Source organism: Branchiostoma floridae, chromosome 4 (genome assembly GCF_000003815.2).
Source record: "Branchiostoma floridae strain S238N-H82 chromosome 4, Bfl_VNyyK, whole genome shotgun sequence".
In the NCBI taxonomy this organism is placed as follows: Eukaryota; Metazoa; Chordata; class Leptocardii; order Amphioxiformes; family Branchiostomatidae; genus Branchiostoma; species Branchiostoma floridae.
In genome coordinates, this window is record NC_049982.1 from 29,103,444 (window position 1) to 29,121,543 (window position 18,100).

General features: G+C 42.1%; 2 protein-coding genes across 7 annotated transcripts; both read right to left on the minus strand.

Moving 5' to 3' along the window:
- Positions 1-547: 547 nt before the first annotated feature.
- LOC118413735 lies at positions 548-5,980 on the minus strand. The gene is made up of 4 exons (XM_035817264.1): positions 5,507-5,980; positions 4,349-4,712; positions 2,025-2,219; positions 548-1,088 (listed from the first exon to the last, which is right to left on the minus strand). Exons 1-4 carry the CDS (start codon positions 5,978-5,980, stop codon positions 805-807), a joined length of 1,317 nt encoding a protein of 438 aa, XP_035673157.1. The 3' UTR covers positions 548-804.
- Positions 5,981-7,654: 1,674 nt separating this feature from the next.
- LOC118414917 (tryptophan decarboxylase-like) lies at positions 7,655-18,077 on the minus strand. Of its 6 annotated transcripts, none has more exons than XM_035819250.1 (10): positions 17,990-18,071; positions 16,847-16,992; positions 15,779-16,034; positions 14,883-15,032; positions 12,928-13,117; positions 12,129-12,285; positions 10,460-10,676; positions 9,859-10,027; positions 8,535-8,641; positions 7,655-8,307 (listed from the first exon to the last, which is right to left on the minus strand). In XM_035819250.1, exons 1-10 carry the CDS (start codon positions 18,054-18,056, stop codon positions 8,024-8,026), a joined length of 1,743 nt encoding a protein of 580 aa, XP_035675143.1. In that variant the 5' UTR covers positions 18,057-18,071; the 3' UTR covers positions 7,655-8,023. The 6 variants fall into 6 exon arrangements, with proteins under 6 accessions (XP_035675143.1, XP_035675144.1, XP_035675147.1 ...); XM_035819254.1 differs by lacking the exon at positions 17,990-18,071 and adding an exon at positions 17,315-17,386 and having other exon boundaries at positions 7,660-8,307; positions 16,791-16,992; XM_035819255.1 differs by lacking the exon at positions 17,990-18,071 and adding an exon at positions 17,315-17,386 and having other exon boundaries at positions 7,660-8,307; positions 16,787-16,992.
- Between the last annotated feature and the right edge of the window lie 23 nt (positions 18,078-18,100).

Below are 18,100 nucleotides of genomic sequence, written 5' to 3' on the forward strand. Positions count from 1 at the left end.
GGGCCCAAATATACAGTTTTGGTCTTAAGATGACCAAAAAAACTTAATAAAATCATTTTAAAGGCAGATATGAAAAAAAAAATGAAAAAAAAAGTCTGGGGGTATTGGCCCACTCTACTCTTGTGCCGAATTTCAAGTCAATCGGTTTAGGAACAACGGAGATACCGTGTTCCGAAGATTTGACAGGAGAAAGAAAGAAAGAAGAAACATTACGAATACAATATATTTCACCATACCTATGGTATGGCTGAAATATAATGATATATCAGATTCTACTTTGATATTGGTACACTTTGCCTAACCACTGCTGACTAATGTTACATTTGTACTAAAAAAGATTGAATTGAAAAGATTCCTCTGTTATCAAAAGTCATATCTTTATTATGCGTAGCCTTTTATACTATGTAGTATGAATACAAGTAGCCATTTTTTGTTACTCAGTTACTTGCGCTGTTAGATTCTTATAAAGCACACCTCAGAAATAAAGAAAAAGCAAAAAAAAAAAATTTGGGCGGACTGTATTGCAAAGTTATAAAAACTACTGGGATTTGACAACCGTACTACCAATTCACCCACCAAACACTGTGAAAAAGGAATGAAATTTGACGAAATGGAATTCAAATTTAGGAAGAAAATATTTTCTACACGTGACAGGCACATATTCTACAGTATTTCAAGTTAGAGGGGAAAAACTACCACTGAAGATGGCCTATATCTATACTTATTAGTTAAGTGTAATACGAAGGTGGCCTTGCTAGCCTCGTTTTGGTGCAATGACCCCGTGTGACCCCGGAAAGTTTAAAATTACTTCGGTTTTGGTTTGCTTTTCACCCATTCAAAGTATCCGGTCAGCCCGGAATCCAGCTGCAGGGAATAATCCAGAGACTTTCCACCCTCTTCGAATGGCTCCCCAGCATGGATGTTCTTGAACCAATACATCGTGTTGGGGACCAGATCCGGTTTCGATGGGGTCACCGTCTTCGGGAACGTTGGAATGGACGCCGTGGAATGGCAGGAGGCACAGCAGGATATGAAGTTGTCCACAATCCCGTTGGCTCGTTCGAGATAGCCAAGGTAGGGACGGCCCGCTAAAAAAACATAAAAAAAGAAATGTGATTTTTTTGTAACGAGGGCAGAATTAGACCACTTTAAGGCAATTCACTAAGAATTTGGAAATGATTGTACACGGAGATAGCGGTGGACATTTGTTTTGAAGGCTGACAAGTTGTAGACAGGAGGGAAACAGTTGTAGTCGAGAGAGTTTCATAGTTTGGCAATCCAAGGCAAGAAACTGTTGTTGAAGAAAGACTTGGAAACCGGCAATTGAGCGGTATAGCGATGTGAGTTGGAAGAAAACCTAAAATGCGTTGATTTGACATATGGATGGCATCATCTGTAAACCCCCAAACTGATGCGAGCACGCGAATAAAAAAAGCCCCCCCCCCAAAAAAAAAGTTTCCTACATTATGAGATCTAAGTGGTCAAGAAAGTTGAATAAATGATTACACTCTGATAGCATGATATTCCAAATAATAAATTCTTCTTTTTTTGTTCTTTCACATCAGCTTTTAAATATTTGGGCTAGAAATTGACTTAGGCGTTCTGTAACATTAGTATCCGTTTCCTAATTTGTGTGATTTACAGCATGGTTGAAAACTTTTTGACGAGTGGATTTCATCCATATTATCAAATCAACATGGCCTAACGTCAAAAGATATTTGCCACCAAAAGTTCAAAAGTACATGTAGGTACCTTAAAAAGATAGAAATATATCCAAAATCTACGTTCACACACACACACACACACAAACACACGGACACACACACGCACACACACACACTCACTCACACACACACCACACACACCTGACAAACACCATAAGGATTCACCACCGGCTGAGAGCCAGTAACCAACGAGCTAATCACATACAGCACCGAAAAATTACCTTCTGACGAAGGTAACAAATGCATAGACGTTAAAAAGTATACCACAAAATGCATGCAATGCTGCTGTTATCTACTTACGTGCTAGGAGGCCTTTTTCCTTTACGAGTGGGTTGGTCCAAGTTTCAGTCGGCCGTTTGCCGTGCTCGTAGTACCGTTCCGGTGTGAGGTCGGGATCGTTCCCCCACTGCAGGCACAGGGGCACCAGGCGCCGCCAGTCGTCCTTGGTTTTCTGGCCATAGTCCTTGTGATACATGAACGTTCCGAACACCCACCCTGATTAAGGGAAGAATCGCAGTCGACAATCAGATATCATTTTTTTCCGTCAATCAAAACAAGAATGGCAAAGATCGATATCCAGCCTTCTCATAGTAAACAAGAGTTCGGAGACCTCATGCCGCCATGAACTATTCTGATAATGCAAAAGATTTGCGCATCTGTATGATTTATGCCTGGTAATGTACACCTTTGAATAACTTACACAGGTCATAATGTTGACAATACAATCATTTACTACATGTGCTTAGAATGATGATGACACTTTCACAGTAATTGTGCAAATTAGGGAGTTATTTGTAGAATTCGTATCTGCTAATCTTCCAGCTGCCACAAACCACACGTTACATGTCATGTATTTGAATCCTATAATGGAAACACTGTAGATATAGATTTTCCTCATTGATTATGTAACTTAAGTCCAAATTTGCATAATTTGCATATCAATATGTACATCTCTGCCAAAGATACTTGCATGCTAAATATCATGGAAATGCGCGTTACTTTTTTCTGTTATGCTCCTTGGAAGATTTTGACCAGAATACCCCTGCAGTTCTAGAGCAAGCTGCAAGGGGGCCCCAACATACATCACTTCTTTCTTACATCTTAAGCTATCTGCCATCAAAAAATCAAAACCATAGCATGTCCGGGTCAAAAGATACAAAAAATCTGTATCTGCTGCAGTAGCAAGGTCACACACCAGGGGCCCAAAATCGACCCTGACCTTTGTCTTTCCAACGCCCAACCAAATACCAAATATCAGTACAATCCATCCAGAGGTTCTAGAGTTATACTGACCACAATTATGCAGAAACACAGACAGACAGACAGACAGTCAGACAGACAGACGCAAAGACACATCAAAAGCAATACCTCAATTTTTCATGGAGGTCAAAAAACGTTCTCTAATTCCTACGAGGTGACCACAGAGTTACAAACTTTCCCAGTAATACATGTAATCCTTTGGGGAAGTGGAGGAAAAAATGTGTCATAATCTCAAGAATTAAAACATCAAGCTATACAAACTTACCTTCAAAAGATAACCCATTCTGTCCACTCTCAGTAAACTCTTTGGCAACAATTCTATACGGCTAGTTTGCAGATAGACTCCTCCTAATCAGAGCCCTTGGATTGGTCCTTAAGGCTAAAAATAGCTATCTGGCGATGATACCACTATGTCATGGGGGTGCAAAATCCCCTGAGATGGAAAAAGGTCATTTTTTTTACAACTGATTCACAAGTATAGGGGCTTTCCTACCGCAGACACTCCCAAGCTGCCCAGATTTAACATAAAATCCCAACAGGAAAGGCTTTTCAATGGTTTAAGGTCTTGTTTTTATTTGATCTGTCACCGTGGGGTCTAGCTAGGCGCAGTGGATAATTGTTGCGTGACCCCCTATTAAAGGCTGTGCCATAACAAAGGAGACTGGGTGTGGTTGAAATTTGAAGCATAACTTGTATCGAATGAGCTGTATCAAGGTACGTGTAGAACTGTAGTCACTTCTGACAGTAAAATTTATCTGCCATCAGAGAAAAGAAGCTAAAAAAACGGACGTTCTGCTGTAGTGCCAGAGAAGACTGTCAGGAGGCGCATTATCAACATTGATCTAGCCTCCATAGCAGGCTCTCCGGGTCTTTTTCCGTCTTTTTTGGCTTTTGCTGACCATTTCTTTGTACAAGCGACCCTGTGTGAAACAAATGGCCAGCAAAGGCGTATGATGAGCCAGAAAAAGGCGAAAAAAAAGGCACAGAGAACCTGCCGTGGAGGCTAAAATTGATCTCTGTTTGTCTCCCGAAGACCTGCCATGATACCAAATATCGTCATATAATCCAACCAAATGTATTCTGTGTTTCTTAGCGTCTCACACACAGAGACAGAAAGACAAAAAAAGTCACTACACCCCCATTTTTCATGGGGGTAATTAGTATGGGACAAAATATCACATCATTTTCAACGCAGAAGCATACTATGCTATAAGATTCAAACCCAAAGTCAGACACATAGCAACTCTAGATGTAGGGCTTTTCTACCAGAAGACGACGAGAAATGTGAACTGATACCTAGACCCTCTAAACATATTCCTCCCTTTTTTGCCGTGCACTTCCATGCAGAAAAACTAAGACGTTACCTGTCTCTTTCTCAGCCCTTGAGTCCCTGACCATAATGTCCACCTGGATGAGCCGGAGTGGGTAGAGGTTGGGCCCTCTGTCTTTAGGTTTCATTGTCTCCAAAAGCCTGCCGAACGCTTCCGCATCGGACGCATCTGGGGAAATGGGCGGATCGGGAATAGCGATCGCCGCCTTCCACACTGGAGACCCCGCCAGGCTGGGCACGTCCGCTTCTGTCGCCTCGGTGAACAGCAGTTTAAAAGCGACCGTACCCTCTGGGAATTTCACGTTGCCGGTGAGGGTTGGCTCCCACGGCTTCTCCCAGAACTTCCCGATGGTGTAGGCGCCGTAAGAGTTGTAGAAACCAACAGCCCATGTCTGTTCCTAAGGAAAAACGGATACAGCAAAGATAAACCCTGAAAACCATTTCACACTTAATTCGAATCACAGCCAGTTCACCTAGACCTGTTTTCAATTCGGGGCATGATTGCCTAATTTGCATAATTTTGCATACAGAGGCATAGAACCGTGCTGTGCCATCTGGACTATAGAACAATATACTCGTACCTTGAAATGATCAGAAGACATTAAACTACGGTAACCATTCTATGATACCAGGCTTATTATGTACAGGGTGGGGTACGAATCGATTTTCAAGTTTCTCTTCTTGGACTATAAGTATCAAGCCCAGGCACAAGGTGTCTTGACTTGTATGGGTCCGTTTGCCATGCCGCGATATGAATTGTTGCATATTCAACTTAAGAACTTGTATTAAAAGTAAACTACGCCGGGAGGTATCGGAACAGCGACAACTTTCTCCCAATTTCACGCCGAAATATCTGTCGTCTGGGCGGCAAAACAAACCATGTCAAGGTACGAGCTCAGAGCTAGTTAGATGTTACCTATCTCATAAGTTGCCCAGATGCTTGAGGTAAACAGAAATCCTACAAACAACAGGAACAATGTCTACTTCATTTAAGATAGGATGTTCCCGTCTTCTTTTAAATTACTCAAAGGTTAAGAAAAGGTTATGATAGTATGGGCACCGCCCACCGCCCTGTTGTGTACACGCACACAGTAAAGCCGTCCCGACATCGCGACATACAAGGCGACATTCGAAGTGTAAAGTGGGCCTAATAAAGGATTGTAGTCAAAACATATGTGAATTAATGCCTTACCCATCGTTTCTGAGTGTCGGCGATGTACCCAGCGTTGGCAGGCCTCTCCATAGTTAAGCCATGGATAGGTTCCCGCCCCGATTGTCGGTAGGCCATCCACGGGGCGTTGTACCACGGACGCACCTTGTTTTTATCCACACGAAAATCGCACTCGGTGTTTCCCTCAAAGCAGTAGTTGAGGACGGTCCACAGGTACTTCTCAGGCTCCGTCTTGAAGTCGATCTTCATCCAGGGGAGTTCCTTGTGGTCCTCCCCGGGCAAGGCGCTGGGGTACTCAGAACTCAGTTTGAACAGTTCCCCTCTGTAGTTCCCCGGGGCGTTGTTGTAGGACGGTTTGAAGGCTTGATTTCGGGCATCCACCTGCCACGATGTAAGGGCTGACACCTTCCTGCCTCGGTAGATCACGCCCCCTATCCCAGCCGCACCGGCCGCAGCAGCAACGGCGACCACACGGGACCATTTTGTGGCTAACATGGTCAGGATCAATGTGACAATGCCGCAGTGTAGGAAAGACTGTCTAGTACGTACCGAGCAATGTCTAGACAAAAATGTCAACCCACCTTAGGGCACATACTTCACCCCACTCCCACTCGCCAGAGGGGGGTAAAGATCTTCACCTATTTAGCATAATGTTGCATAAGTCGGCAATACATACCTGTGTTCTTTACTAAAACTGTCTGGTCAAACACTTACGTATGCATGCACGCGGAAAAGATGGAATTACCCATCTAATAATGATGCTTTGTGACGTTTATATGTGCGAGGGTAGGATTGCTATCTATTGTATCCACAGGATTTAAGGACATATATGGACGCCATAACTGCTACAGTGATAATTGTGCAATGAGACATGATAATTGTTCAGACATGGCTCTGTTGTCGTACGTGTCGAAGAAAAAAAATGATCTACTTGAGTCAATCAAATTAGTACCATTCTGGTCAACATGGCAGAAACGATCGCAATTGTGTATTCTGTAGAAATGCAGAGTTTTATTGCAGACAATAATTTGCTATAGTCACAGCCAAGGACAGTCAGAATGACAAATTGGGGCGCGGTCACAGAGGTCGTGCGATCGTCGCACGATTTTGATGCGGTAGTATTTTCCAGACTGTGAAAGAACCAATCACCGACATGGATCCAAGACAGCCTTTTGTGTAGAAAGGCAGCTGTACTCTGAAGGAAGCATGCATGGCTGTCCCATAAAACGCCCGAATTCGAAGTTAGCAACCCTACGACGACCACAAGACCTGTGTGACCGTGACATCAGTAGCCGTAAGCTATTAAGATGACTTGGCAAACAAAAGAATACTTGTCCCCCAATAACCTCTTAAAACATTTCCGTCTCAAGTCACTCCGTTACCAAGCAACGCCTCGATAAACGTCGCTCACATTTTTTAAGATGAGAAGCGCCACCTACCTGTCTTGAGCAAAAGTACAGTTTTTTTAAAAAGAATTTTAATTGCTATTTTGACGTGTCGGAGCAGTATTTAGATGTGCTTGCTTTACACCTTGGGTTACAGTAATCTGTACATCTTGTTTTCATCTAAACCGGAACAGAATGAAAGAAAATTAGAAATAGCTTTTTTCGATACTCAACCACTTGTGTATGCTGCATGAAGAAAGGGGTAGTAACTGTACGGACATATAAGTCACGCCTCTACAATTCCCAAAGTAGCTACCCACGTTTAGAAAAGAAAGAGAAATGCTGCTGATAGTCCAGGTAGTGCGCTGTAGAAGTCAGTCTAAAGAAGGGATGGGGAATGTCAAGAAGCATGTAAAACATAGATATAAGTAAAACATAGCATAGCTTATCATTCTCTCTGTAAGTAACTTACTTCATTTAGCCCCAATGGGACATGAATATGCAATAAACTTCATTGTCATTGTCATTGTTAAACATCTCTTCCGTTTCCTCGCCTCTGGGCGATGGGAAAACAACATCTTCAAGCATTCTAACTTTCCTCGCTCACTGTACCTCCATTCATTTTTCTTTCTCGAGGCCTAGGGGAACTGAAACGTGCGTATCCATTTGTTTTTATTTGTTTATTTGATAATCTTGTAGAGTAGACCCTTCGATTACAAAAAAAGATATACACACGGCTTGGATACAACGTCTTTTTTATTCCTCGTTGCTTCATTCCTTGCCACTAGTTAGAATATCCTCCATATCCTCGGTTGACACTTGACAGACAAGTGTTAGCGCGGGGGGGGGGGCATTTCAGAAAGTTAGAATGTTAGAAAAAAACCGTCACCTGGTTAACCTAGTTAATCACTCTAGCCACCTAATGTGATATATAATAGTTGATCAAATTCCTACATTTGTTTGCTACACAATATATCATCACTTAGGACTAAAGATTATAACTTTGGAAATATCAAATCTCTATAATTTCTAAACTAAAACTACAAATGAAAGGGTCTTTTTCAGACTCTATCTGGCTACAACTCAGAAAGTGGACATTTTCGTCATCTACCCCCTTTTCAAAACGCCATATCGATAACCATACAATGATAGTTTAAGCATCACAACGAAGTAACTCCCAAATATACAGACGTTTCTCTTGGATCAAAGAGAAGCAAAGATCAACATGCTCAATGTGGGTCCTGAAGCACAGGACACAGACACGCAGGTAAAACTGATCGGAAAGTACGGCGGGCGTCATGAAGATTTTCCCGTCAGAATTCAGGCCGTCCAAGAGCTGCTGGTTGAAGTTGTTGATGTTGACGCCAGGTGGCGCTGTAGCACGGAACAGGACCACGGACAGTTCCGGCTCCAGTGGTAGCTCGAACTGACCCGTTCCTGTGCGGAGAACAAGTGCGTGATTTTATTGACGAAGAATAAGAGCAATATAATAAAATCTAAATCATGATTCATATAATTTAAAACAACCAGCAGAGATGGCTGAAGGCGTGAGATATTGATAAACATAATCGCACAGCAATCAAAATTCTTTCCAGAAAACGCCCTGGAAACCCATGCTAGAAATAATAATAATGCATTGACGGAAGTGGGAAGTTTCATATTACCTTTTAGTTTCCCGTAGAAGTACCGTGCCAGGAGAAGTTTCTCTTTCAGTGCCTCACGGAAAACCCCAACACCAAACATTTTCAGTGGAAGCCACATCTGTGCACCTCTGTTGAGAACAGGTAAAGAACATAACAGTCGATACTTCGCAAGGAGGAAGAGCAATACAGTTTAGTTTGACTGGTGCAGTAGCCTAGGAGGTAGAGTACTTACTCTACAGGACAAGGAACACCAATGGCAGACTGTATAAATATTGCAAGTTCAATATGCTATTGTGTAAAAATATGCAAGTTCAGGGTGTCATAGTCTCCGTGAACAATCCAGCTCATACTTACCCCATACAGTTGCGTGCTATCTCAAATGTCTGATTTAACAAAGGAAAATTTTGACTCGGGCGGCAGTACTAACAAAATGCCGCCATCTTGGTTCATGATGACGTAAATTTAGAGACAGACCACTTCAAAGTAGGGGTCTGCACAGGCCTACAAAATGAACCAAAACCTTGTTTAAAGAAACAAAAAAAAAAAATTTGAACGTCTGCACCCTGCACTGTCTCATCAATATGAATCTTTAAAATATATTTTCCATGAAAAGGGCTTCTATAAGTATGGAATCAAACTTGACCACCTGCGTGGATAAGTGGCCATTGCCCTGCATTCTGGAGGTCCCGAGGTCAAATACTAGCCGAGTACGGCAAAGCCCGTATAGCACTTATTACTCCTCCTCTTTAGCATTTATAAGAATAAGTATGGTACATAATATGCACACACAACTAATTATAACAATTGCCTAACTCCCTGCTGCAGGGCCAGAACTGTGTAGCCCAAGAAGGCTTTAAAAGTGATCTGTACACAACAAAAGAGGAGGAATAATATATTGTAACCTATGTTGTTCTAAACTTTAGTAGAGATCCGTTTCCAACGTAATTTCCAATGCTGATGATTTAAAGACTTGTTGAATGAACGGCTGTGTTTGGTGAAGAAAATATGCATGGCTATGAAGGAGCAAAAGAGTCAACAATTGTTTTCATCACTTTCCCATAACTATCGTAGGGTGGAATTTGTTATCATCAAGAACAGTAGGGGCATTTTCTCTGGATAGTTTAGAGAACGCTTGCAGATAGATGTGCAAAAGCTAGGTGTGACAGGTCGTTCAGTGTAACATACTAGTAACCAGCTGCTGCCGCGCCGCGTGGTTGCGAAGCTGGTGTGTTACGCCGAAGGGTGGTTATGCCGGCTATGTAGATACAGATACAGAAGCTTGTGTGTTACGCCGAAGGGCGGTTAGACCGGCTATATAGATACAGATGCAGAAAGATACAGTTACCTGAATGGCCTGGTGAGTTCAAAAGATAGTTCGGATGGATTCAGATGTTCAGCTGTGAACACTTGACATCCCTTGAAGCAGCTGGGAGTCTGCTCCATAGAACAACACTGCCGGAGCTTCTCTCCATCTCTCACCACCAGAACACTAACACCATATGATACAAACAACCCTAAAATGAGGAGGATAAGTAAATACATTTTTAGAAAATTAGGAGAAAAATATCGTGTATGAAAATAGCATTTTGCAGCATGACACTGCTTGCTCACGTCCGTCGTAGGCAGCCACGTAATTAACTCCGATGTACATGTACAATTTCAGCCATTCAGCCATGCTGTTGCAAGAGGGACAGAATCAAATGTTCTCCAACAGCCTCCATAATCTGCGCCAGACAGCTAATAAAGTGTGTATGTTATATGACAGACTGCCGAAAATGGCCCCACTTAGGTCCCTAGAAAAGAATACGACTCACATTTTGTATAAACCAAACATTTTTATACGCACCCCTGACTGATGGTTGGTTGACCTATGTTCTCTCAAAGATTATGTCATCTCGGAGATTCGAAGTGAAATAAGAAAAAATTCCTCCTCCATACATACGCACCTTTGTGTGGATTAACCACGATTGAATCGCTCCGCTCCACACCAACAAACAGCTGTTTTATTTCGTCACAGAGAGCGAAGAATCCTCCATACGCGGCATCAACGTGGAGCCAGAGTTGGTGACGGTCACACACATCAGCGATGTCGTTCACAGGGTCCACACTTCCGGTCAGCGTGGTGCCCAAAGTTGCCGCAACCAGGAAGGGCAACAAACCGGCCTGGGGAGGGAATTGACAACATCTTGCAATGATGTCTAAAGAGATCACAAAACGCTGAACCATCGGAAAATCACTCTGAATCATGGTAGATAATGTAGAAATAGCATAATTTTCTTGTTTCTGCATCACTTCAGGACAGTCACAAGACGCAAATGATTGAATGATAGATAAACTTCGTATATAATGGGCCAGTCCTCTGGCCTTCATCAGTATACATGTACTCGTAACTTATGACACGCCTGCTAAGAATACGTGACCTCACAGAATTATGACGTCAGCAATGGGTCAAATGTGGCTGGAAGTGGACATCGCCCCCCTTCCCGATGCAATGATGGTTGGCGGGAACCTTTTAGCGTCCCCGTGAAACATGGAATGCTCGTAAACATAAAAGCCTAGATTGGGGTAAAGTTGAAATAATTGTGCTTTCTGTCGCTTTTAACTTAACCCTATCTGTACCGGGGAGGGGGATAAAAGTGCCTGTGCCAACTTTGACGTCGAACGAACGACGTGTGCTAGGACTACGAAACTTAGTGACTTTTCCGAGAATATTGTTGGCAACAATTCTGCGAAATATATTAGATTTTTCTTGTTACCATGGCAACGGGTTCCTGACAGGCATATTTTGCCAAATTTCAGTTTAAAATATGAGATTTCATGATTTTATTGCTAGATCACACTTGTTTATCTATATCATTAACATCCCGTGTGTATAATGAAATATTCATAATTTATGCTAATTTGATGACGTCATGAGTCAAAATCCAAGATGGCGGACAATGCCAATAGCAACGGTAAAGACATGTTATTTTTACTCAAATTCCTTCAAAATCTTTTTTTTTTATTTACAAAAAAACATTCAATTGAACCTTTCTAGTTCAGTCCTTTTGGATTTGGGGGTTATATATAGAAAAAAACTTATTCTAGAAAATTCACGCCTGTCGATCCAAGATACGGACAAATGATGTCATTTTCTGACGTCATTTAGGCGTCGGTGTCGTCCTCATTGGCAACAAAGTACTTGGCAGACTTAAATACCAATAAGGTACTAAGTAACCTTCATAGTCAATGTTTTGTCTAATGTTTTGTATAGCGGAAATTCCATATTTAGACGGTTTTAGCCCAAAATATGACATTATGACGTCATAATTACGTCATGTTACGTCATAACGATACCAAATTACAGAAAATATAAAACTTTACCAGGACATCATTCCCTTGGGGATCGTAACCCAAGCCGTTTCGAAATTACGAAGGGGGGTCAAAAGACACCCTCTTGCCCCAGGAATCCAAAAAAAAACGGTCTAGAAAACGGTCGAAAGTATTTGTCTCAAAACTTGCAATCTTTGAACAATGCTTGAATCGAAGAGATAAACAAAATGTAAGAAACATGTCGAATCTTAAAAAAAATGTGAATCTTAAAAAAATACTTAAGTATAATTGGACTAGTCTTACTTCCTTATCTTTCTTGATCTTCTTCTCAAGAGCCGCTGCTGTCATTTTAAAAGACTGGTCCATTGGAAGTGTCTTCAGAATGGCTTCCCTCATTCCAACGGCTCGAAGTCCCTTCTCTAGAGCATAATGGGTGAGCTCGCTACAATAGATCACGCATCTAGATAGAAAAATTATAGACGTTACAAGTTTCATTATCTATCTACAGTTGTTGTGGTTTATTCTTAACCCTTATCATTGAAGTAAAAAGAAACACAGCAAACTTTCTACCATGTCGTTCCTTTGGAATAGATGAAAATCTCCCACCACGACCGACGCGTTTGGATATCCCTTATTCTGATTGGTCAATTTCCTGTGCATTGCTCCTTCTGATTGGTTCTGGTGCCTGGTCTAACGGAAAAACAATTCCTGCTATTCTATGTGTTACGGCGTCGTAACCAACATGAGATGAAGCCTTCTGGTTGGTCGACGTCACCTGCAGGGCTATATGATAATCAGAAGAAAAGCATTTTCCCATGAGAACCCAGCTGCTTTGAAATGTCAAACAAAAGCCCTGTCGTACCTGCCTGCAATCCACCAGCGTCAGCCAATCAGATAGTCCCACTCAGTATTGGAGAAAAAGTTATCGGCCAATCACGTTGCCTCTAGCTCTTGACCATATGTTGATTGGTAGACGACTGTCCAGCTGTGTATACGTAACGCAGCAGGAAGGACGGATCGCAGTCCGTTACGACAGGGTCTTTGTTTGACAGTTGCAAGCGGAGATTCTTGCTTGAGTGGATAAGTTAAACACAAATGTTACCTGTGGAAGTCTGCGGCTTTCAGCCTTTTGCTGTCCCGTGCGACCGCTAACGCTGTGAGAGTGGCGAGAGAAGCTCCTGATGAGATGTTCCCAGCGTGCCCTGCGGGGTACCCGAACAGGTCTGCCACCCATTTGATCAGCTTGTTCTCCATTTCAACAATTGCTGTGATCTTCCCATGGCCATGGACCCCTGGTTTGAAACATACATTGTTGTTATATTTTAGCCATACCATAGGTATGGTGAAATATATTCGTAATGTTTCTTCTTCTTCTTTCTTCCTCTCTCCTGTCAAATCTTCAAAACAGGGTATCTCCGTCATTCCTGGACCGAATGACTTGAAATTTGGCACAAGGATAGAGTGGGCCAATACCCCAGATGTTCTTTTTTTCATTTTCTTCATATCTGCCCCTGAAATGATTATATTGAGTTTTTTTGTCATTTTTAGACCAAAACGGTATATGTTGGACCCCTGTACCCTGGTTTTACAACCCAATGACCTGAAATTTGGCACAGAGGTGCCTTGATCATATGTCCACATAGATTAAATGACAGTTTTGGCATACAGTACAAAAAAATGCTTAATTTTGCGATTTCTGACCATCTTTTTTACAAAAAGGACACTTTTGGCTCCTGTACACTGGTTTTACAGTCAATTGACCGAAATTCCGGTACAGGGGTGCACTAGATATTCATTCAAATGACCCATTGTATGATTTTTGGCTTGAACCACTTAAAAATGATTTTTTATTTTATTTTTTGTCGTTGACCCCATTTGGAGGCTTTCTCACTTGCAGAACTGTAAACTGTATGTCAATATAACTTGATTAGAAAGGTAACCAATCGCTTAGCCCAAGTCGATATCATGAGGAGGATTTGGCAGCCAATCACCGAGCCTGGTGTTAAATGGAAACGTCCATTCTTACACGGAGTTTTTTTTTTTTCATTCATCTTTGGACTGCATAGTGATTATGTAGAGTCTTTCACTGGGTGCATTTTTAGACTAGTCTACTTTGCAATTTTATATGGGGTGTGGTGGAAGAGTCCATTCTTGCACGGAGGGGGTAGTTTGCCGTGGATGGACTTTCGCCCCACCTTGGCAAACTCCATTTCCCGGCATTTAGAGAGCGCTTAACCAACTTTGAAACTAACCATCCAGCCCCCCTCCCCCTAAAATGAAAGCAAGCCCCGCTCGAAGTCTGCGAAGGAGACGAAACTTTTGAAGGCTAGTAGTAGGAAATCTCGCCTAATTTGAAATGGTCAGTCCCTAAATTAACGTCATCAGAAACGAAGATGACTGCATTCTTTAGAACTTCCACCGGTCAAGATTTTTTTTTTTTAAATCATACACACCAGTGTCGATTTGTATCGACACTGGTACCGGTGTCGATGCAAATCGACACCGTGGCCGGTGTCGATTCATTCTGACCAATCAGATGAGCGATGCACATCGGTCTGGCCGGAATCTGAGTGTTACGGCGTCATAACCAACGTGGAACGGATCCTTCTGATTGGTCCGCGGCGCCTGGCTATATGATAATACGTGTCTTACATGGGCGCGTTATTAATGAACCTGCTTGAAATATATTCATACATGTATGATTCATTCTTTGTTGAGCACATTTACCATTCATCATTTAAAAAAAATTCCCAACAACCTCTAGACATACAGTGTTTTTAAAACAATGACAAAATGCAGTTAGCCAAGCATCGCAACAGGCACTTTTTAGCTGCCACCAGTCAACCGCACAACTCAGAACCCAGGACTATGTACCTCCGACCTAGCGCGCGGCTGCAAAACTTTACCTGCTAATTTCTTCAGTTCCAAACAAACATTTACTAATGTAACTTTTGATATTAGTTCAGCTGGCTAAAAGGCTAAAACACGCGTCCATATGCAGCCTTTTAGACTACACACTCGGAGTAATACATCAATGAGACGATCGAGAAGACATACCTGAGTATGTAGCCATTGTGGCCGGAATGTAGGCTCCCAAGGATGCGGGATATGTTCCACCGCCGCCCGAAACATATCCAAAGAATGTCGGATGGCCTGGGTTCGTCCCGGCATTCACCAAGTGGGCATTGAAGTCTTGCAACACCAGGTCTGTGCAGATACAATGGAATCAAAGGTGAAGCCTACGAAAGCTGTGGCAACTGTTAAGAATTTTACTGACGCGAAAAAGAGTGAAGCCTCTTTGGTAATCAAACAATATAGGATAATATAATTCTACTACATGCAGGGCCTCTTGATCTTGCTTGCAGTATCATAATATGTTAAGGTGGGTGAGTACATATTCAAGTCCGTATGTGGTCCGTATGGAAGTTTTAGCCTTTACCAGCCTCCACACGGAAAAATAGTAGAAATTAGACAAATATAAACAGACAACATACCAAACTTGCCATGGTCGCAAACCATATTCCTCGACCAGCTAACTCGTTTGGCGTGTTATGCGTCAGTGTTTTTTTTACAATTTCTACAATTTTTCCAGCGACTTGTTGGGCCTGGTACGTAGAGGCTAAAAATTCCATACGGACCTCGTACGGACTTGAATATGCACGAACGCGAGATCCACCCTTATAGACTGATAACTAACCTTACAATAAGTTAAGTTCTTTGTCTTCATTGTTAAATGCTTTAAACAAGATAAAAGAAACATGCTTTTGGGCAAAACTTTGATCATATTGTTACGTAAATCTATCAATTGACCAAGGTTAGCAGAAGCGTGGTTAGTTAGTTATTTTGGTCAGATACTCACGAAAAGAAATCTTTCTGCACACCGATATGTTGTCTGCTTATTGTATGAACGAATTTACATTCATTGAATTTGACAATCAAAGTTCGCAATTTACCATGTTCACTTGGTTCTTCTTTGATCTCGTCAACAGCTGGAAGACTTCCCTGGTCCGATGTCTTGACCGGTCCCCAGGTCAGGTTTCTGATGTTGTCATCATACGTGTTGACCATCTCCATGGTCCTACTGGTCATCTTTTCCCGCTCCACCTGTGGAACCTCTAAAACAGAGGTTTTCACCTTCAGGCCCAGCAAGGTCTGATGAAGGTGGTCTTCTTGGGTTTGTTGCATCTTCTCCATTTCTTTTCTTACTGGCTGTAACAAACGGTTGCCATGGCAACACGAAGAAAAGGAAAATTCTTCATACTTTAAATTGTTTCCAACAAAATTTTAGGAAAACTCGCCAAATTTGGTGACTCTAGCGTACGCCGTTCTGTCGTCATGCGACATGAAAGTTTGGGCAGGCCTCAAAAGCACCCCCCCCGCTGAACAGGGTTACCTCACCAGAAGAAATTAGTGCCTGATTGGGATGCAAAAGTTAGGTGGGACACGGCGATTATATGCATGAAATTATCACTCAAACAGCTGAATATTTACAAGCTATGAGCTCGCACTTCGTTCATTACAATATTCAGGTAGTACTACCTAACCATCATAGTTAAATGAGGTATAATGCAAGGCAATATTCAATAAGTTAACAGAGAGCTGGCCTGATTGTTTGGTTGTTGCATTTTTAGATTTTCTTTAGAAGACACTGGTGGATCTTTTGGGAGAATCCGGCAGTCAGACATGATTTCCTGTACCTGACAGCTGACTCTTCCAAGTCCACTGCCCCAGTTACAAAACATTGTATCAATGTTCGAACATGTTACACGTGCGTATAAGTCCATGTGTGGTACGTATGGTATTCTTAGTGTCTACCAGGCTCCAGAGGTCGTTGGAAATATTATAGAAATTGGAGAAATATAGACACATGCCTGAAGAGTTATAGCTGTCCGAGGAGCATTGTATGTAACCCAGCTAACTCAGCTAACATGTTGTCTGTCTGTATAGAGCGTCCGTCGTACTTATCAAAAGGGTTGGGGTCCTTCCCGGTGTGTGTAGATCAATCAATCAATCAATCAAACGGCAGAGGTTGGTTCTTCTTTCCTCCAGTGTTTCAAGTCCGCACTGTTGCAGGGCAGATGAGTAGTCAGTGTAGTGTCGCCCGAGGATCGTTCGGCAGGCACGTCTCTGCACAAGTTCCAAAGTTGCTGTCTGTTTGCGTGTAAGACTATTGTGGTACACAATAGATCAAAACTATTCACTGTTTATCATATCGGGTAAGCAATTCCTCACTCCTAGTCAAAATTGGGGCTAGTGCCATGGTGTTTCAGACCTGGAATGGGGATTTCGCTAGTACACTGATATATATATATCTAACCTGTACCTCCAAGTAGGTAATGGGGCGTCACATCTGGAAGGTATTGTTTCTTGAAGATCTCTATGGGGACAAACGGTTGGAGTTTCTGCCCTCTTACAGATCGGCTTAAAAACTAATTTAGATACTAGCTTCACTGTGGATAAGCAAAGAAAATCTTACATTACGTACTCACCATAAGAAAACCCGCAAACTGCTGGGGCAAATAGAGTTAGTACTGACCCGCTTTTTAGAAAATGAAACAATTAAAGGTCGTTCTACCGGTTTTGGCTAATGTAAGCCCAAGGCATTACCTTATTTAGACAACTATCATGTCGCATAGCGCACAAAATTTATTTGGCAACAATATCACAAAGTTTGGAAAGTTTTCCATTTGTGTGTTGCCATGGCAACCGGTTAACATGTTATTCACTCCAGGCACCTTGTGTGCTATTTGACAGCTGCTCACCAAAATCCTATCATTAGTTTACTGTACGTAACGTTTTATCTACTAAAACGGCGTCCCTTTCTTCTTGAGCGCTTTCTTGGAAGCCTCATTGATTTTGAAGGATCCCGACGCCTTAAAGCTAAAACAAATTTGCTTCAGTCGTCCGTTCTTGAAGTTGAAAGAGAGGAACTTGGAATGGAATATACCATATGCGGACGGCCAAGGAATTTCTTGTTGAACCAGAAAGGCAAATTTTCGCGTAAATGCAGAATGTTTCCCCGTAGTTTTTGTCACACTTCTCGCACACAATACCATACCATTAAGCTCACCATATGTATTCATGTTCACATTTACTATATATATAACAGCTTATTATGTTACAATTTTGACTTTATATATCCGTACACAAAATAAAGCGCTTACCAACAACCTTTCGATCAGTCCCCTGATCCTTCTGAAGTTGAAATGATCCAAAACCTAAGTCACACATCCGGAACGGAAGTGTGACGTCAGCAAAGGGTCAAAGTGCACGGA